Source organism: Cydia amplana, chromosome 2 (assembly GCF_948474715.1).
Source record: "Cydia amplana chromosome 2, ilCydAmpl1.1, whole genome shotgun sequence".
Lineage (NCBI taxonomy): Eukaryota > Metazoa > Arthropoda > Insecta > Lepidoptera > Tortricidae > Cydia > Cydia amplana.
Genome location: NC_086070.1, coordinates 15,424,583 through 15,446,721, shown reverse-complemented (window position 1 = coordinate 15,446,721; position 22,139 = coordinate 15,424,583). Strand labels below are relative to the sequence as shown.

The following is a 22,139-nucleotide window of genomic DNA, read 5'->3' as shown; positions in this document are numbered from 1 at the left end:
GTATATGACTATTAAGTATTTTTTTTTAATCCACTCTATTTTTGTTGAATTGCGAGTTCTCAGTTCCTGGCGAACTACTAGTATATTTTGTTGTTCAGTCCGATTCGTCCGGAACATAATGGTATCTCACTAATAAATAAGCATTTCTTTCCATCAGCCATCAATGTGTCAGGCTTCGGAAGCCTCTCAGTAATTGACACGCGCATGTATCTAGTCAATTAGCAGATCGCCCTGCTTTAGAACCGTCCGGTGGAATGAAAGCCTATTATCACACCGATAGGTACTGTACTTACCTCGGCTATGGTGAGTGAATCCTCTCGTATTGAGTATGCTGTTCAATATCTCTCTCACGTATTTCTAGGATATTATTGTTACTTCCCTTTTAGACGGTCGGTTAGCAGGCTAACTCTTTATGGCGTTTAATTAGTGTCTCTTTTTATGTCACTGATTACTACTTTTAGTGTAGGTACTAATATAATAAAATAGCAACATTTTTATTTAACAGATATATATGTTATCTTCCTCTTAATAACTTAAGGTGTTCTCTTCTCTACCAGCCAGCCATATAGGGCCAAAGAGAAATGCGGTCAGAAATGAGGCGAGGTGTGGGCCGCCTTTTTGTATAGGTACACAAGCTAGGTTAGGTTAGGTTAGTGTACAGTGTGAGGTGTGAGAGACAGACGGCCCAATGACACGACGTCACATAGCAAGGGGATGTAGCGACGCATCAGTCATTAGCGGCGTGTCTTGGCTGATAATAGGAGAGCTCGGATAATTGAAATTGATTTTGATTAGAATACCCGAGAGGCAGGATTGCAGTATCTACTGTTCAACTGACGTCAGTTGCTTTGAAATGAAAACGAAAAAAATGTTTTTTTTTTTGGTTTACAGCATTTCACATTTCAAAATTGATTATGCTTGGAATCTCCCAGTAAGCATTATAAACACTAGGGACAGAAGACCCCGCTACTAACTATTAAACAGTAACCGAAGGTTTTATAAACAGTAACCGAACATATCATTTGAATAAAATAAATATATGGGTGAATGAAGATATTAAGTATGAACTTAAGCTAAAGTACAGTTTAACATACCATTTAGATTAAAATTAAATTTAAAAATTATGATATATTATATAACACAATAGACGGTGCAGGCCGGAGTTCAGGCAGACCGAAAAGGAGATGGCGGGACGACTTGGACGCATTCTACCCCAAATGGTGGGAAAATGCCGATGACAGGGTCGAGTGGAGAAAACGAGGGGAGGCCTTTGCCCAGCAGTGAGACACCAAAATAGGCTAGAGAAAAATTTTTTATATAAAGTATTGAAAGATTTGTGCACTCAAAAGAATTTAGATTACAAATTTGAGATAAAACGTGTGTGTGTTTTTGAGCGCGCGCTCGCGTGTGTTTGTGTGTGTATTTGGTATAAATATGTTTGAAAAAGCTGGAAAACGGTAAAATTTTAAGGTACGGTACGTGATATAAATAGGTTTTCAGTTTCCTTGCAACTTAGGTTAATTAACCATTCTAAAAGTGTTTTCCTAAAGTTATACGATTATACACAAAGATGGTAAACAAATTGCTTTTTGGCGAAAAGAGACCTTGTGTTAGGTTAGAGGGTTCAACTACTATATCTGTTCTTCTTTGTGTTGATGTAGGTGGTTTATAAGTTAGAGTCCTATGTAAATTTAAGGTCGTGTTCAAAATATTATATCATTTTCTTGTGCTGAGCCGTTTACAGTCGTTGTTTAGTTCATCTGTTGGGTATCTATGTAGGTATATGATTTAGAGAACATAATTTCCAGTAAACATCTCCGTGTTTCGGTATCAATAAACTTATATTTATTTGCTCCACCTCAAACTGGAATACAATATGCTTGAATACCAGTAGCACTGTCACAAGTTTCTAAGGATTGAGTCGACTTCATGGTTGTCTGTTTCAAAAAGAACAAAAGACGACGATTTACCATTTTATAGTGAGGTTGTGCTGCGAATGTGCAATTTCATTAGCGAGGCTTTTACCTGTGCTAGCAAAGAAATTGTGTACCCGATTAACAGCATCCGCAGCACAGCTTTATTAACAGTGATTTCATTGTTAAAACATTCTTGCAATTAATAGTTGCTATTTATGACGTCACAGAATTCTTAAATGCATCACAATAAAGTTTCGCCACGTCCGTCTGTCTGTCTGTCCGCCCGATCGATGATTTGCTCCGTGATCGTGATACATTACGTTGTTAGTTAATTTGAGAATAAACTGATTAATTTAAATAATAATTAAAGTGCATTTTAGTTACTTATGAATTCACACTATTGTCTGTAAAATAATAAAAATACTAACTCCACCATACTTATGAAAGAAAATAAGATGAGAAAATAAAGTATAAAAAATTACGCATGGCATGGCTTAGGACATCCAAGAAAAGAAATTAAATACGTGAGAAATATTTTTTTGTATCAATGTCGATTGCAAGGTATTTTATGCAGTAGCTAATAACGAATCCATTGTTCTGATACAATTATGCTAGGCGATAGAGTGTCGTAATAAAAGGATATTAGTACATACTACACTTGGATTAAAGTAAGGAAAATTGACTTTATTATTAAATTAATATCCTGGACCTATTCATCGTTTCATATATATAATAATTATAATAAGCCCGCATGGTAGCTTGTGGCGAGCTGTTGGGGAGTAACGACCCCACGGACCCGAGTGCTCCCGAGAGTTAGTCAGGGTCTCCGTCTCCGGCGTGTCTTCGTCGGTCGGAGTGGAACCCCGAGGGGAACCGCAGGACTCTCGGCTCTGGCTTGCCTTCATTGGCCGTCCGTAAGGAGTCGTTAGAGCTATATGCTCCAGGGGTGAAAATGAAAGATGAATAAAAATTTTATGTCTGAATTTGAATTTTGAAAATAGTTTTATAGTATTATTATTTTTCACACAATGACATTGTAATTTTGACAGAGGTGAATATATTTTTTCTCAGTCTCCCATTGACCACGAACGCTGTAAAGGGTTCGTGATCATGAAATTCGTTGGGATGTAGGTATTTTAAACTATATGCGATATAAACCATGGTAGGGTTAGCTATTGGAAAACTCTTTCAATTGTTAAGAATATTCACGCGCAAAATGATTACGGTTCCTTACGCAATCCAAATAACATTAACACTAGCATTTGAATTAAGTAAGTAAATTAAATATTTTTTATTGCAATAAAAAAACCCTCAAAAACAAATTTAAAGACCAATTTTCAACAACGCCCTAGTTTATAAAAAAAAAATACATTTCGTAATCTTATTTTTTGTTGTTATTAGATTTTTTGGGTATCGCTATCGTCTAGCAAACCGGAGCGACGCCCATTCCCGCCCGAATGAACTCCCATATCAATTATTGATAAAGAAAATTAGATACTTGCGTAATGCGCAAGAGTTAGTCGTGCTTATATTAGGTACTTATGTGTCTATAGGATAAGTCGTCGCTAAACACCGAACGTGACGCACGTCTTAATAAGTAAATAAACTAAACCAAATAGCTCTTGTGATAAATCGTTATAATTAGTTTAAAATGTTGTTTAAAAGTGTAGTGTTGTTTATTATTTTTGGTAAGTTTTTAACACATATTAACTCACATTTATAGACGGATCTATCGCGAATTTATTTTACTAACTCGAGTTCTTTTCAACTTGTTAGAGACCCGAGTCTTTTGTAAAGACTGGAGTCCTTTTCAAAGAACTCTTTGATTTCATTATGTGAGGTCAAACCTTTCAGCCTACAAAACGCATAGCATGGTACACAAGTACAACACACGTAACGCCCACAAGCTCGTTGGCGTGGCGTGGCTGTGGAATGGCCAAGTCGGCCAAGCTCACCCACATCATGGGGCCTACCGTCTACAACAACAGCTTTCAGCTTATCAAGACATAGAAAACCTAAAAATATTGCAATATCAGTCACGTTTTAAAGATCTAAGAACTGCATAAGTAAGTTTGTAATCCCATATAAATATATGCTATTACAAAGTTACTGTTGCAGTTCCTACAAATAGTAGGTAAAGTAAAGGTACACTACGATGTACGATGTATTTCTTTATGATATGTGTACACATAGTACGGATATGAGTACCCGAAAAGAAGGACTGCCTACAAAAAGAGATGAGATCCCAAAAACGCGAGCGTAACGAGCGCGAATTTTTTTGATAGAAAAAATTGAGAGAGGCAATGTCAGGGACACAGCCGCAATGGTTGAATTTTGGTGTGGATATCTAATGCGAAAGCCGAAGGCCGAGCTCCGCGGAGGGCCGAAGGACCGAAGCGTCCTGGACGTCAGTGCTTAATCACAGAACAATAGTATAAGTGTCTAAGTGCAAAGGCCGGCCGAGCTCCGCGTAGCGCGGAAGGCCCGAAGCGTCCAGGCTGTCAGTGCTTAAACACAGAACAATAGTATTAATGTAGGTAATGTGTGTGCTGGGAGTCCTGAAGCACTCAATAAGTTTAGGAACTCCAGAGAGTCTGTTGTGACGTTGACTTCATCCAAGGCAGTGTTAATGGATTTAGGTATACAGGGTGGCGCATTTAGATCGGTCAGTATGGGAAAATCTGAAACTATAAGACATACGACGATCTCTTCTTAGGAACCATGTCATCGATTTTAGTAGCAAGAAAAACTGCATTCATACATTTAATTTTTTTTTATGTAAAATGTATTGAAAAAAATGGTGGCCATTTCGAAAACATACTAAAATAAATTAAAGGATATGAAAACAATGCATTTTATTCATTTCAGACATCATGTTTCATAGTAACATTTACTGCTTAAGACCTACAGAATCGATATCTAAATAGAAATAATTTTAGATTTTTTTTCAAAACGTCCGGGTTCGATTCCCGAGCTGAGTACACATTTTTTTTAAATTTATGAATGCAGTTTTTCTTGTTACTAAAATCGATGACATGGTTCCTAAGAAGAGATCGTCGTATGTCTTATAGTTTCAGATATTCCCATACTGACCGATCTGAATGCGCCACCCTGTATACTGTCTGTTCACTTTCGATTTCCGCCAATATCCGCGCATGTGTAGGTAAGTATAGACGTACGACTCTCTCCAGTACCCGCTGATGCACCACAGTACTTACTGTCGAGCGCGTCTGTCGTGCGAATCCGCTGAGCGGTCAACCGTTCTTCGCACTGCGTGAACGTCTCCGATTCTTCCTCAGATTCCTGAGACCGTGCTACCTTGTAACCTCAATACGTTGCGAGAATTTCGCGAAAAATTCGTTTTTTTCGGAAAGGTATGGTAACGCGTTTAAAATGCAAGTCCCAAATTGTTTGACATTTACAAAGACATGATACCTATTTAAAATTAAAAAACTTTCGCGTTTTGAACACATATTAACTCACATTTATAGACGGGCCTATCTCGAAATTTATTTTATTACCTTTATATACCGACGTTTCGACACAGGTTTCACAGGTCGTGGTCGCAGCTAACTGATGTCCCAACAAAATGTCAAAACAGAGATTTGTGCAACTACCCGACGAAAAGTGTATGAAAAAGTTTGGGGTAGACATCATATTTTTATTTGCAAAGACGTTTGACATTGACTAAGAAAAATTTTGTTTTTTTTACAAAGTACATACACAAAAAAAAAGTTTGCACCACTTTCTTAACTTAGCGCCAAAAGATTCAGGTGCAAACATAACTTAATTGAGTGTAGTGGCCACCCCCCCCCCCCCTTTTAGGGGTTGAAATTTTCTAGCCTAAAATAGGGCCAGGGATTTTCTTGACAGATTAGTAAAGTTTGCATCAAAATCGCGCAAAAGTGACGCGCGGTCAAATAATAAACAGAAAAACAGACAAAAATTCTAAAAACTGTTGGAACCGAGACGGGACCTCTAATAGTTTCTGAGAAACAAGATACCTATTTTTGGGTCCCATACAAAAAAAAACAGACTTTATTTTTTTCTGCTGCCAATATGCTTTATTTCGAAAAAATGTATACCACATTTATTGTTCCTTATATAATTCTCTATCGGATAGCATTTTTCAAAAATATGATTTTCTGAAAAAAGTGCGATTGTCCTCTTTTCGAGCCATCCAGCCCACCGTGGAACGTGTTTTGTTATCGATTCTAAGTATCCCCAACCAACTTTTTTTTCGAATATCTTCCATGTACAGACTTTCGACCCTCTTCAGCTTTATTATATGTATAGAAGATATAGAATATTACAAAATAATCTGATGTTATATTTATTTCAAATTGAGTTTGTATTGTTTACGGCGTATTGTAAATAGGTATGTTCTATGTATATAACGTGTAAGTTAGCTTTATGAAAAAATGACTTATAACTTATGACTTATGACTTATTACAAACAATTTCGAAATGCATTGTCTTTATGTAAATTTTTTGGATTAGGTACACAAATAATATAATAACACCGAATTTATTTAGGAAAAACCCATAAAATTGTTAACGGAGTTTTTATTCGGAGGCTCGAGTCCTTTTGCATTGTTCTTAAAAATGACTCGACAAAGGGCTCGACTCTGGAATTAAGACTCGGAAGTTTTTTAAGCGCCGAATCTTGTAAAAACGACTAGTTCCTACCAACACTAATAATGTGGAGAAACTAAGGTTGACACTTTTGTATTTAAGTAAAAAATTGTGTGCTTGTGAAATCAACTAAAACTAAAAAGCCATAAGAGAGAATTCCTAAGCTACTTTTTTCATACAATTTCCATTACGGGAGAAAACGGTTTCCACTAACTAAATCATATCACTTTGATTTAGATATCGATCGCTTCAGCATAATATATTCTAGGTTTATAGGTTTCGCTTAAAAAAAAAAAGGTTTTTTTATATTGCAAATTAGCCTATAAACCTAGTTTTTATTGTGTCAATAACATAAAAAAAATCATGGAGAATGAAAAATATTTAGAAGTAGAAAAAGGTTTTCTCTTTTTGTATGGACGATCATTCCCTCTTCATTCTAATTCGTCTAAAGATATCTCACTATCGTCATCACTGCTTTCATTATCGTTTTTGATAATTAATGCGAATTGAGGTGGTCTAGATTAAAAGGAAGTGATTCGATATCGGCCTTGGTTTTATCAATCCCGAGTGACCGGAGAAATAACCACGTGTCCGTGGCGGAAAAAGTCGAGATGTTACCATTTGGTTGCAGCGATTTTTAGAAACTTTAAAAGACGTCAGTTTTCGTCGGACCAAGTCCGTTTGTATGCACGGAACGCCCTGTGTCTCTTCATTATTGCCGTACGCTCGCCGTTTTAAATCCAAGGGTGGCCTCTTTAGCCGAAATGGTTGAACAGGAGCATGAGTATGAGTGAGAGACTATATATAGAGCGATATCACATATGTTTCCAATAAAAACTGATTTCCTCACAACTGTTCCAGTACGGGGGACGGGGAGGGATTTCGCCCGAAATACTAGTACATAATTAAATATCGGAGTACATACATAAAACCAGTAAGATATTGTTACAGTTATTTTCTTTTTCAGCCAATGTTCTTGCCAAGGAACCAATATTAGAGATCCCTAATCTGGACCACATATATGATAATCTGTCAAAGAATGAATGGGATGCTGATGAGGTGCCCTGCCGTGACAAAATATTTAACATTCTGGAAAACGTTAAGAACTCTACGTTATGGGCCACATGGGGTAAGTACATAAAATTAAGGTACAGATTAGTGTCCGACCGAAACATATTTTTTTGCCGAAACCGAAACCGAAACCGAATGTTCGGCTTTGGCTCTAGTTTCGGCCGAAACCGAAACCGAAACCGAAACTTTTGAAGACTTGTTAAAATCGTTGAAAAAATGTCATAAAACCGCTTTTAAACTCATATTAAGGGGCTGTCACCACCCAATGTCCTTGAAATTGATGTTACTTAAGGGGCTCCGCCACGCCAATAACCTTCGATCTGAATCTCTTAGTTTTCTTATGTTTTTTGTAGCTTATCATATTAACAGCAACAGCTTTAAGCAATATAGTATTCCATAATTACTTCCAAGTTAATTGTCTTCGAGATATTTGGCATCAAAGTTGAACAATTTAAGGCCAAAAACTGGTTTTCTGGCCATAACTTTTGTGTTCATTCGTTTAAAATTAAACCCCTAGACACGTTTTACGACACGTCAAAGACGAACCCAAATATGTAGATTTCGTATAAGTAATATCCTTCACAGCAATCTAGATACGAAAAAAGTGTTCTTTTAGACATAGTTTAAAAAAATCATAAAGTAGTATCAATTTCTTTCAAAATCCGGTAGATAATAATGGACATAAAGATTGAAGAACCGATAGTCGTTTAATTGTCTTATATAAATCTATCTGTAGTGCAAAAGTAGGAGATACGATTCAAAACTTTGTCAAAAATCGATCAAAACCGCAGGTAGCCCCTTTTAAGAATTAAGCTTACATACTTAAAATCCAAAATTTCAAGTCTGTAGGTCATTTAGTTCCGAAGTTAAGCGAAAGCAAAGTTTCGCATTTATGACACTCATTCATTCACTCATGATCATCAGAATAGAATTAGTACTTCCCATAAACTCATGATAATAAAGTTATAATAAGTTAATAATAAATAAAGTCATTATACGTATTACAAATTAAAGATATCTTATTGATACGGTTTTAACACCCCCTGGCACTGATTAAAATAACCGACTTGGTTTCAGATTACATCTCAAAAATTTTGTAGTAAAAGCGTTGCGAGACTTGCACCTTTTTACATGTAATGTTTTTGATGGGATCTCATTTACGACGAATTAGACAGTGTGCGCGTTTTAGGTATTGACAGCCTCTTAAGACTACGTCGACCGTTCAGTGGGCCCATCATTAGTGGAATTGTGTTTAATAATAAACCGATTAATTTCTGTATAAGTACAGACTTTTGGTCTTTGTCACATAGTTTAGTTTCATAGAACGAAGTACCATTGCGTATGTTTCGGCCCGGCCGAAAGGTTCGGCCGTTTTTTGGCCGAAACCGAAACTACGGCCGAAACATGATATTTTGGCCGAAACTGGCCGAAACCGAAACCGAAACCGAACCTTCGGTCGGACACTAGTACAGATATATTGTCTACAATGTAAAAATCAGCACTGTTATATAGATACTAACGGACAGCAACCATACAATTTTAAATTAGGCTATTTTAAATTCAACCTTTAGTGGGGGGGGGGAAAGGATAGAATATTGTAAGGTATATTTTATTTATTTGATAATGATTTTGGGATCCTATATTTAGCGGATTTAGCAAAACGTCGTTAAACAAAAGAAAAAGTTTGAAAAGTAAATATCTATAATTTTACTTAAAATGTCATTCTATGGGACTTGCTAACTTAGTAAACAAAAGTCACTAGAGTCTGTTCGGAAAGAGAAGAGCCGTGGAATGTATTGGGCTCCATACATTCCACGACTCTTCTCTTTCCGCACAGACTCTAGTAAATTGATATTCAGACTATTCTGAGGCAATTTTAATATGGCGGTTTGAATACATAGTTCGCAAGTTCCATAGAATCACACTTTAAAGTAAGAGTTTTAAAATCTATTAAGTCAGTAGTCAGTACTTAATAGAACTTAAAATTTGTATTAAGGTTAAGTATGTGGTTAAACAATAATTATTTTACAATGAAAACCAATGTTTTAGTAACCTAAAACCTAATTCTATGGCTATTTATCTACATATGTAACTACATAATACGGTTCTATGCGAAACAGTCGTGTTACGCTCTCTGTCATTAAGAGTCTGTTTAGGCACGACTGGTTGATGGCCGTCTGTTGTTACAGTATGGAACTCCATCGACCAGTCGCCAACGGGCATCTTCTTCGGCGCGCGCTACCACTTGGGGAGCTACGACCAGTGCCTGCGTCCGCCCTGGCTCGCAACACACCCGGAATTACGCACTCAATACTGTTTAGCGGAAATAGAGATGAAGAAAGATGGCGTCAAGAAAATGGAAGAAGTTTCCGATCCTTATGTTAGGGCTGAAGACTATTACCTCGATGTAAGTTAAAACGTTATTCATTGGAAAAGTTATTCATTTTTACACAATCGATTCGGCTAGCTTTGATTTATAATTTCAGAGTAAAACACAGTTCGGCCGTAGTTTCTCATACATAGCTCACGGGGTCTGCCTTCCCGCGGGCTGTCCGACCAAGTCCGCGGCGAAGTTTGTGAAGGCGCTCATCAGCACGGGGCACTTGCGCGCGGCCAGGGATGCGGCCGTCTCTATACACCACTGTGAGGAAGCAGCGGCCCCAACCGAAGATTCTACAGGATATTACGTGTTTTTGTAAGATTTTACTCATTATCTTTAAACTCTGACTATCTACAGGTAAAATATGTCTTAGACATAGCTTTTCAAATCAAATAATAAATAGCGTAGAAAGCGCGTCTAAGTGACCAAGTCTATTAATATTACCCTTTTAAAATGACGATACGATCGTATGAGAACTTATTAAATTAGTTGCTTTAATCTTCGTACCTATAGTTATAATATAATTATAATTTAATTACATATAACCCAATCTTTTCCCAGGTATACTTTCGCAGCGCTGCTAGTCATAGCGGTAGCTTCAACATACTATGTTAGCGAGTATCCAGCCGCCGGTAGTTCTAACTCATTTGGTACGTGATGATTAAGTGAATTAATTATTTTAGCATGCCCAGCTGTATTATACTCATTTATACGTTTTTTTAGTTAATCACGTTGCAAAGTCGTTCTGTCTCCGCCGCAACTGGAATACAGTGTTCAAATCAGACAAGGATGAACTACCATGCTTGCACGGCATTCGCTTCCTGACAGCGATCATTATCGCATACGTCCACTACATAGCAATGTCACAGGGGACTTCTGTTAACAATGGCATAGACTTTGACAGGGTAATAATACTTATTCACTTAAATAAACTTTGAAGAAATGTCATTTGACACTTACAAATCTGGGAACAGATCTAATAACTAAAACAAAAATTGGCCTGTACCTAAGTCGCAAACCTTTTCGTCATTACGGATTCTTATTAACTGCTAGGTATACCTACAAGCTTTAATAGTACTCCTATTTATCCTACCTACTGGTGTATGTCGCAGTCGGATCGTATAATCCGTATTACATTAGTTTTTCCTAGTTTGATGTTGTTATGTCAGGCAGCGCCACGAGTGTTAAAAATGGGAACTAAAAACTGTCAAAGCGGCGGCTAATGACTCGCTGTATTACATTACGGCTAGCCGTGTTGAAGAACGTATGGCGCCGAATACATTCCGGCGGATTTTCATTCAGCCGCATTCAATCCGGCTAATCGTCGAACCGCCGCATTTCAAAACGCCCCTGTTTTGTAAAACGGCTAGCCGTAATGTAATACGGCAGATTATACAATCTGACTACGACATATATACCATGTTTTTTCAGATGGCTACGGATAATCCAGCAATGGCGGTTCTTACGACTCATTTTGATGTGTTAGTGGACACATTCTTCTCATTGTCTGGACTTTTAGTGGGAAAAAGCCTTGTCACGTTGGATATAACCAAACCCCACAGTTTAATGAAGAATATTATAAAACGATATATAAGGTAATAGTAATCTGTACATTAAAAACAAAGAAGGGCTTGTTGGCCGAATAGATATAGATAGACGAATGATGAGGCTGGCAAGCCCTTCACTTCGAAACATAAGGTACAGTATGTAACTGAACGTAAAGGTCAAACCCGTTAATGTTTAGGTCAGAGAGAAATATAGTAAGACAAGAGTGCTCACTCCATACATTAGTTTTGGTACCAAAAAGACTATTAATTTCAGTGTCTACATCCAGCATCGAGTAGCGGAACTGTACTGCTACTTGACAATAGATGTAGCACCGACCGGAATGTTTTATGCTCAACAACATAAGACTTTCAGGTCGGTGCTACATCTATTGTCAAGTAGCAGTACTGATAGTTCCGCTACTCGATGCTAGATGTAGACACTAAAATTAATAGTCGTTTTGGTACCAAAACTGATGTATGGAGTGAACAACCTATGTATTTTTTTCTCTATGGTCATACTGACCTTTTACTATTTTCATCTTTCGCGATTTCAAGGTTCGTCCTATAGTAAAATTTGCTCAGTATGACTTAAACACACCTTAAACATGAATGAGTTCGGGTAATTGCTATACGTCCAGTTACATACTGTAGAGTGCTTTATAATACTTGGTACCGTAAAATGGGGTGAGTAGGCTTCGCGGGGACAGTTGGGTTATGAATGGGGAGAGAAGGTTTGAAAGGGGGGTGAGATGGTTTTTTAAGGCTACTGCCACAAAAACAATGCATTCCAATTTAAATTATAGCTATAGTAATACTCATAATAAAAAAAAAATCGATCCAACAATCTTCCAAAATCACCTTTGTATGAAAACCCAACTCACCCCAAATACGAGGGACTACGGGGTGAGGTGGGTTTTCCTGTTTATCGTCAAAGTTATGAAATGGAACTACCCAAAATAAAATAAAAACGAAAATACAAACTTCCGGAACACTTATTATATACACCATTCAGTTTGCATATGTAAAAATAAAATGTTATCGAGGTTTGAATGTCAGTTTTGCACCTACTCACCCCATTTTACGGTACCTATTATCTTACAATAAATAAAGTTATAAATAAAAACTAAATTATTCCCGTATCCAAAACCCCGGGTACTTATGCTTCTAACTTATTTCTGCTTGAAATTCAGCTTTTAAGGCACAATTATTTCATACCTTCTCTTCACAATTTCCCATATCGGCAAATATTGTGTAGATAAATTCACAACCGTCAAGATGGCAACGCAATGATCGAGGATGGTCTCTTTCAATCGCTATCATAGATTAGTGTGAAGAAAAGCTACTAGACAATGTATTATAGTATACAACAATCCGCAGACGCGCTGGTGGCCTAGCGGTAAGAGCGTGCGACTTGCAATCCGGAGGACTCGGTTTCAAACCCCGGCTCGTACCAATGAGTTTTTCGGAACTTATGTACGAAATATCATTTGATATTTACCAGTCGCTTTCAGGTGAAGGAAAACATCGTGAGGAAACCGGACTAATCCCAATAAGGCCTGGTTTACCCTCTGGTTTGGAAGGTCAGATACGAGCAGTCGCTTTCGTAAAAATTAGTGCCTACGCCTATTCCTGGGATTAGTTGCTAAGCGGACCCCAGGCTCCCATCAGCCGTGGCCGTGGCCAAAAATGCCGGGACAACGCGAGGAAGAAGATAATCCGCAGACCAGACTTCCAGAATGTTTATTTTTCAGACTGGTCGTGCTTTTAGCCGTGGCTGTGTTCTACGTGGCCCATATTTCAAAATATACTGATGACGGCCCTGTCTACCCCAAGATAGCTTTCTACGAGCAACAGATGTGCGAGAAGAACTGGTTGCCGGCACTACTAATGGTCGGGAATTATTACAACACATTAGAAATGGTATGTTAATCAATTAAAGGTTTTACATTAGGCTTCATGTAACACGTATTTATTTAGGTTCCTCCACTAGGGCTGGGAACAACTTTGAGAAGAGCCAACTGCAGTAGGAATCACCAGTTGAAGGAAGCTTAAAGAGCCGCAAATGATGTTTGTTGAGAATTCTTTAGGGTTAATTTTATCGGTGTCGTAAAGAGCCGCAATTGTATTTCAGAAGAGCCGCATGCGGCTCGCGGGCCGCGATTTACCGACCCCTGCACTAGGGTTTAGATTTAGATCTGAATAATATATTACTGTAAAATATACCTACTGTGCTCCCACTGGGTAATTGTCTAATTGTGCTCCAACAGCTTTTATATATAGGTATTAGAATAAATTAAATTATTTTCAGAAAATATTTTAATTTGTTGTTATTTGAAGTAGAAACACTACTATAGCTTTTATATATATTGAAAATACTCAATTCATTAAGGGCCACTTGTACCATTCACTAACCCGGGGTTAATCGGTTGAACCTTTTTTTTTTTCTCGCAGGGGTAAATACTTTTACGTATCTCACCCCCGGGCTGCGAAAGGCCCGTTGGGGATGGGGTGGTATGTGGGACTCGCTCCTCCCGTATTTCCTCTGTTTTCAGAGGGAGGGGAGGAGAATACCCACTAACTTCCCCTGCGGCGTTACCCTCTCTGCCGTTTTTGGGGAGCATCATGAGATCACGAGTATTCTACCATGATGCTCCCCCTAATCGGTTAACCCTGGAGTTACCATGGTTACCACTAAAATTTGACACTGGGTTAACGGTTTAACCGCTTAACCCCGGTTTAGTCGGATGGTACAAGTGGGGTGGTCTTTAGTGCGATAGACCCTACTGGCGCTTATGTCCTTTATGCCATTATACCGTCGACGGCACTAAAGTTTCGCTTCCAACCTGTCGCTTATTTATAGTTTCGATTTTCATATTCAGACCCAATTATCATAATCATAATCATAATTACAGCAGCAGCAGAAGCTCAACATGTATTTGGTAGTGTCCGACCGAAGGTTCGGTTTCGGTTTCGGTTTCGGCCAGTTTCGGCCAAAATATCATGTTTCGGCCGTAGTTTCGGTTTCGGCCAAAAAACGGCCGAACCTTTCGGCCGGGCCGAAACATACGCAATGGTACTTCGTTCTATGAAACTAAACTATGTGACAAAGACCAAAAGTCTGTACTTATACAGAAATTAATCGGTTTATTATTAAACACAATTCCACTAATGATGGGCCCACTGAACGGTCGACGTAGTCTTAAGAGGCTGTCAATACCTAAAACGCGCACACTGTCTAATTCGTCGTAAATGAGATCCCATCAAAAACATTACATGTAAAAAGGTGCAAGTCTCGCAACGCTTTTACTACAAAAAATTTTGAGATGTAATCTGAAACCAAGTCGGTTATTTTAATCAGTGCCAGGGGGTGTTAAAACCGTATCAATAAGATATCTTTAATTTGTAATACGTATAATGACTTTATTTATTATTAACTTATTATAACTTTATTATTATGAGTTTATGGGAAGTACTAATTCTATTCTGATGATCATGAGTGAATGAATGAGTGTCATAAATGCGAAACTTTGCTTTCGCTTAACTTCGGAACTAAATGACCTACAGACTTGAAATTTTGGATTTTAAGTATGTAAGCTTAATTCTTAAAAGGGGCTACCTGCGGTTTTGATCGATTTTTGACAAAGTTTTGAATCGTATCTCCTACTTTTGCACTACAGATAGATTTCTATAAGACAATTAAACGACTATCGGTTCTTCAATCTTTATGTCCATTATTATCTACCGGATTTTGAAAGAAATTGATACTACTTTATGATTTTTTTAAACTATGTCTAAAAGAACACTTTTTTCGTATCTAGATTGCTGTGAAGGATATTACTTATACGAAATCTACATATTTGGGTTCGTCTTTGACGTGTCGTAAAACGTGTCTAGGGGTTTAATTTTAAACGAATGAACACAAAAGTTATGGCCAGAAAACCAGTTTTTGGCCTTAAATTGTTCAACTTTGATGCCAAATATCTCGAAGACAATTAACTTGGAAGTAATTATGGAATACTATATTGCTTAAAGCCGTTGCTGTTAATATGATAAGCTACAAAAAACATAAGAAAACTAAGAGATTCAGATCGAAGGTTATTGGCGTGGCGGAGCCCCTTAAGTAACATCAATTTCAAGGACATTGGGTGGTGACAGCCCCTTAATATGAGTTTAAAAGCGGTTTTATGACATTTTTTCAACGATTTTAACAAGTCTTCAAAAGTTTCGGTTTCGGTTTCGGTTTCGGCCGAAACTAGAGCCAAAGCCGAACATTCGGTTTCGGTTTCGGTTTCGGCAAAAAAATATGTTTCGGTCGGACACTAGTATTTGGTTACGTTACGGCAGAAATCAAGGAATACTACACTTAGCAATTTACCAATTTAAACTACCTGTGGTCTTTAGTCCTGGTATTAGTACCATCAGATGCTATTAGTAGCATCAGGTCTTCGTAGCATAAAACAATGCCACAAATAAATAAACAAATATTTATAACAAAAACGATACGAGCATTGATTCGAAGTAATTAATAATTAAAACCCGGGTATACTTATTCCAGTGCCATCCAGCCACTTGGTACATCCCCTGCGACTTCCATATGTACGTAATGACGCTGGTGCTTCTGTACGTGTATCGCAAAAACTCACGGATTGGCACAGCAGCTGCCACCATAGTGTTGGTGATCGGTTTCATAATGCCCATGATCACCGTATACGTCTATGATTTACCAGCAATTCTAGCTTTTAATCTTGGGTAAGTATTTTTGCTCATTTCATTTTCAATCTTAATGCTGCGAGCACCTACAGACAATAGTTATTTGTACAACAAGAGATCAAAGTTTGATATTTCTTCGAGTGCTTATTTTGAGTCCCGTGCAAGCGAAAGATTCTATACTAATTTAGAATCTTGAGCGTAGTCTGGGACTCAAAAGCGCACGAGATGTAAATAACTTTGATCTCGTGTAGTTCACAAAACTTTTCACCTCAGCAGTGAGAACATATTAGAGAACCGGAAAAATGTATTCCTTCTTCATCACTTACCTCTATTCACTCATGTTTTCTTAAGATATACCAACAATTAAATTTTCACCTCAGCATCTCGAACAAGGGTACTTTGCTACTTAAAAACAGTGAGCAAAATCGCATTTTGCTCATTTTGTCTCACTCAGTAAGCAAATTGCGATTTTGCTCACTGTTTTTAAGTAGCAAAGTACCCTTGTTCGAGCTGCTGGGGTGAAAAGAATTTGATCCCATTTTGTACCTTGTCACAGTGACAATAGTATGAAATCCGCAGCGGTATTCATATTGATGTTACTGTGACAAGATACGAAATGCTACACATAAATCAAATTATGTGACTAAATAGACATACAGTCAGATTACATTAGAACCCACAGAATGTAATGTGAAAAAATACTACACATATTCTTGTTCACTACAGTGGCACAAAATAAATGGTGGGTCAAGACCCATCTTCTCTAGCAAATCTATTGAGTTCAGCAGCATGCTGTATTCTAGGAAGGAGACCTAGGCTTTCCGAAACCTGTCACGCGAGTGACTAAACACACTTGACTTCAACCATAAAATTATCTTAAACTGAATAATGGCCCTTATTTGCTTACTATCAGTTTTGGAAGAGAATCATTCTAATCCACGAGTAGGACTTAATGCCCTACTCGTAGTTCGTTCACTCGCGTTTCATCTCCTAAATATAAAGTTAATATTAAAATATAATTATATTTCAGGGTGGATATAAACATTAGACCTAACTCCAACTTTAGGAACTTCTACATCAAAACACACAACAGGATGGGCCCTTACGCGATTGGTCTGGCTGTCGGCTATCTCATGTCTGTCTACAAGCCCAAAGATTACAGGAAAGTCTGGTCTAAAGTAAGTTACCACATTGAATCAATTTGTTTGTATAAATAATATCTGCTACTAATAAACAGGCTTACAAAATTCTTATTCTTAATTATTACCTAGACAAATTAAACAAAAACAGACAATTCGAACTTCGCTTGTACAGTGGGCCAAGAAAGTGGTGTACCAGTTTTGACAAAAGTTTCTGCGAGATCTAACGACCGCTAAGGTTGACGTTTCTAACGGAGTTTAAAGTAAATCGACCTTGTTGTCTCATGACGTTCAAATGAACTTCAACCGTAGGGAACCACATTTTGGGCCGACTGTACCTAATGGAACAAAAAAGGAAAAGTTAGAGTACCTATAGTATAAAATAAATAGACATTTTATACTATAGGTACTCTAACTTTTCCTTTTTTGTTCCATTATAAGATATGTATCGCCAAGAAATAAGAGATTTGTCTGCCAAGCATAATATAGGTCAGTACCTATGTATTAATTATTGATCTTTACCTAGCTTTTTTGCTTTTTACCCATTTCAGACGGTGTCATTCCTAGGTACTTATGTCTCCTTGAACCTAATGCTCGGCATTCTGGCGTTGGGTCATCTGTGCATGGTGTACAGAGTCCACGGATGGTTGGCCTGCATCTTCGTGACTTTCGAAAGAAATCTCTTTGCCGTAGCTGTTTTAGGTGTCGTCATCTTTTGCACTTACGGCCAAGTTTGTAAGTGATTCACTATAATGAAATGACGTAATTTTAATGGGTTAAATTGTGTTACGTAGAACAGATCTACAAATACATTCTTACTACGACCAATTCGATTTACAATTATATCATATCTTTATCCATAAACGCCTATTATAACATTGAGCGTGATTGGCTTATGCTTAACATTTTTACGTATCGCTAACGTTTGATTTAGGTATTACTCATTTAAAATTACTTACGTACATTTTGTCTCGCATAAATAATGGCCTGTCGCAAATATAAAAGCGTGATTTTCTGGACTAGGTATGATACCTGGTTTAGAGATACAATATATGCATCTATAATGATAAATGAATAATTGAACATGTGACAATCTTGTCCGCAGCCCTCATCAACCCGTTACTCAGCTGGTCCGTATTCGCGCCGCTCAGCAGGCTCTCGTACGGCGTATATGTCATACACTTAGCGCTTCTGTATCAAAACTCTTCCATGAGAGATAATAACAAACATCACCTGTTTCAAGCTGTGAGTACTTATTTTTCAATGTCTATTGATAAATGCATTTCCACACTTTTCTTATATAAGAGAACCTTCTCTTTGATATTCGATTCTTACTTTCTATCGCACACTTTAGAAATCGAGTGAGTTTTGACAATAGGTACTTTTTATCTTGTTTAAATGTTAACGTCCCAGTAGCTACCACAGTACCACTACCACAGAATAAATTACAGTAGCTACTACCGACCTACCGTACAGGAATGACACTTTCCCTACAAAACCGAAGTTTGACAGTGATTCAGGGACGAATCATGTCTTCCCTTTCTAATGTATGACACTTTTGGTTATTTAGGGTTGTCAAATTTCAATTAGGTAATTATCTTATCTGTGGTTGTGCATGCAAAGGAACGTCAAGTTTTGTTAACCATAATAATTGCTCGTAGCAACGCTGAGCCGAACGGAGCCGAGAGTGGCCGAAAGGTCCAGTGGCACATATGCTAATGCCTGGTAGCTGATACCAGTGATACCTTGTTGTCATTGTCATGTCTATTGCTAATGACGTAATTTAACGATGACATATGTACCGGAGCAGTGATGAGACTGTACGGCTACCATCAGTTTGGCATTGACATAAACGCCGTCGAGAACGTAATTTACTTTCTCTACATCTCGCTCGTAATCGCATATTAATGCAAACGAGATGTATAGAAAGTAAATTACGTTCTCGATTGCATAAATGTCAGTTTTGACACTGTCAGTGACTCATGGTACGGGCTCTGGTGAGCACTCGAACGTCTACCTTATATTGGGCATGTTTTAAATTATAGCTGATGAATACTCTTGGGTTGGTGGTCGTGTCGCTGCTGTTGAGTCTGATGATTTGGCTGCTGGCTGAGGCGCCTCTCGTCAACATCACGAGCTCATACCTCAACACTAGGTAAGTTTAATAAACAGAGGTTTATCGTGACACCTATAGGTAGAATATTAAGCCTATTCGCTAGGTGCACGACTGGTGCTGCCCTCATTTTGGCAGACTTTCTACGTTAAATCTTATGGAGTAAAATTAGTTCAAGCGGCTGCCGCTAGTACTAATGGCGGACATTCCATAAGATTACCTGTGTTTGTGACGATCAGCGCCACTTCCCCCTCCACCGACTTCGCACCTGGCGAATAATAGTCCGTCTAAGTTAACTCCGCACTGAATTTGTCGGAGCAATGTAGAAACGTCATATATTCAACGATTTTTAATATTTATGATATAGCCACACTTACAACAAATGCTATGCAGAGTTAATTTGGTCCGACTCTAAAGTAGTTAATAAAAAATATATATGTAGGTACTTATAATCATACACTTTAAAAAAATGATCATGGTCCATTTTAACAGTTTATAGTTTATACACGTTCCTTTTATATGTATAATTCAGTTTTAATCTGCATATGGTAGGTACAAACTTAAGACTGTAATTTAAATCACTTCTCGGTGTTTGATTGATTTAAAATTTGTACTTTTGCTATGTTGATGACAATTCAATATTAAATTCAACTCCAGCCTGCAACCCTCGTTTGCTCAATTTCACTTACCCATTTTGCACAATGCGATTGTTTCCACATACAAATAAGTGTTCCGTAAACAAAGTTTTGTACGGAACACTAATAAAGCCTGCTTTTGTTTTCAGAGGCCCTACCAAGGAGAAAGTTGAAATATCCAGGAACGGTGCTCATCAAAACGACACAAGTAAAGAAAAAAGCTTGTGATTGATTCAGCTTCATTGCTCTACCTATTCTTATTAGTGGCAGTTGTCTGTATTAGATCTTACGTTTTCTTTTTATCGTACATTTTCTTTATAGGTTCTTACTAGAGTCAGACCAAGAAAAGTCTGCAGCGGTTTTGATAGCCCACGCAGTGCAAGTGTCATTTTAAACGTTAAACGTCTATGAATTTATGACGTGTAAATAACACTTGCACTGCGTGGGCTATCAAAATCGCTGCAGACTTTTCTTGGTCTAAGGGTAACATTCCATTTCTGACCGCACTACTGGTACTGAACGCGTCGCTGTTACTGTCAATTTCCATAGTAAAATGAACAGTAGTGCAGCTGCGGTTGGAAATGGACTGTCACCTTAACTCTACCAATGTTTAATTTATTAAACTATAAAATAGTAGTTAATTGATGATGTATACGTCTGACTTGTAAATTATTTCGGTATGAACAATGTTGCTATCGGTAAGTCTAGTTCTATTGCTCGAGTAGATGGATACAGATATGTAGGTAGGTAGGCTTGTATAATTACTATTTCGTACTTTTTTAAATAACATATTTATAACAATTAATCTTATCATTGTCGTAACAGACACTACACACCTTTAGAACGAAACTTAATACATAATCTAAATTTATTTGGGAAATAGCAAAAAAAGCAAACTTTGTCGTTTCGACCCGGGTTCCCTCGTGCCCATTTTGTTTATACTGGATGTAACTTTGACGTGAAACGTTAGGTGAACGTCTTTAAAAACCCGTAGAAGGGGTGTCCGACCAAAACCAGATGTAGCGAAAAGATGCGCGGTGGCTTATATGTTTTATGTATAGCTTTGACATCAGTGTATAGAGGAAAGTAGCCATTACTATATGTACCGCTGACATAGATGGCGCTGATTCTGCGCTAGAAATTAATCGGTTCAGTTGGTTTAAGCGTGAAGAGGTAACAGACAGCATGACACATTTTCGCATTTATAATAATAATATTAGTATGGATAGTATGAATGGATGATAACATATATATTGCCCACATTATTGAGAGTAATGATTCCAAGAATACGTCCAATCTGTGCTTGCTCGTTTGCTTGGAGTTATTATACCTACTTATTTAAGAGATAACTATGACGCCTAAATAAAGTGCAATGGCAATCATTCAATTGGAACACATGCTTGAACCACAGACAAGACATCCTCTAGACTGAGCATAATAACGCTACCCCATCTGCCACTATATACGGTAGTTTTACTCCATCTTCGAGTCATAGTATCAGAATCCCGTGCCCTGATTGGTCCGTATCTTTGAACGGACCAATCACGGCACGGGATTCGCTCACCTCGTCCCCCCCGCACCCCCGTATTTTTGGCAGTACCTATCGGTTTCATGAAATAATTGCTCAAAACTCCGTCTAGAGGATTCCTGGTCTATGGCTTGAACTTAAGTGCAGGTAATTAATTAGGTATTCAACTTTCATCCCCCTTTTCACCCATTTATGTATGTATGTATGTATGCCACTTTATTGCACATAAACAGGTTTACATAAAGCGATTTAAGAAATGATTTCCTGAATAAAACCTACCCTATGTGCTTTCTAAGGCCTCAAACTTGCCATAATAAATTTCATCTAAACGGTTTAACGTTTGCGTGAAGAGTTAACACAAACAAATAAATTTACTTTCGCATTTATAATATCTGAATGTCACCTGAATTAATGACCAGAATTAAGTTATTTGCAACAAAAAAAATCTACAGTGTTTGTTGTGGT

At 37.7% G+C, this 22,139-nt stretch overlaps 1 protein-coding gene across 2 annotated transcripts; it reads left to right on the top strand.

The window, feature by feature from the left end:
* The first annotated feature begins 3,466 nt into the window (after nt 1-3,466).
* Nucleotides 3,467-20,423, top strand: LOC134658035 (nose resistant to fluoxetine protein 6-like). 2 transcript variants are annotated; one of them, XM_063513645.1, is made up of 14 exons: nt 3,467-3,604; nt 7,519-7,680; nt 9,812-10,029; nt 10,109-10,317; nt 10,564-10,652; nt 10,726-10,907; nt 11,434-11,597; nt 13,301-13,469; nt 16,105-16,298; nt 17,290-17,437; nt 17,950-18,133; nt 18,504-18,643; nt 19,444-19,553; nt 20,296-20,423. In XM_063513645.1, exons 1-14 carry the CDS (start codon nt 3,568-3,570, stop codon nt 20,372-20,374), a joined length of 2,085 nt encoding a protein of 694 aa, XP_063369715.1. In that variant the 5' UTR covers nt 3,467-3,567; the 3' UTR covers nt 20,375-20,423. The 2 variants fall into 2 exon arrangements, with proteins under 2 accessions (XP_063369715.1, XP_063369720.1); XM_063513650.1 differs by lacking the exon at nt 3,467-3,604 and having other exon boundaries at nt 7,476-7,680; nt 9,779-10,029.
* Nucleotides 20,424-22,139: the final 1,716 nt, after the last annotated feature.

Bases quoted from the DNA above. Each gene is read 5' to 3' on its own strand.
- LOC134658035 (XM_063513645.1), top strand. From the start codon at position 3,568: ATGTTGTTTAAAAGTGTAGTGTTGTTTATTATTTTTG. The intron at 10,653-10,725 runs GTACGTGATGAT...ACGTTTTTTTAG, and splicing joins CGGTAGTTCTAACTCATTTG to TTAATCACGTTGCAAAGTCG. The intron at 13,470-16,104 runs GTATGTTAATCA...TACTTATTCCAG, and splicing joins ATTACAACACATTAGAAATG to TGCCATCCAGCCACTTGGTA.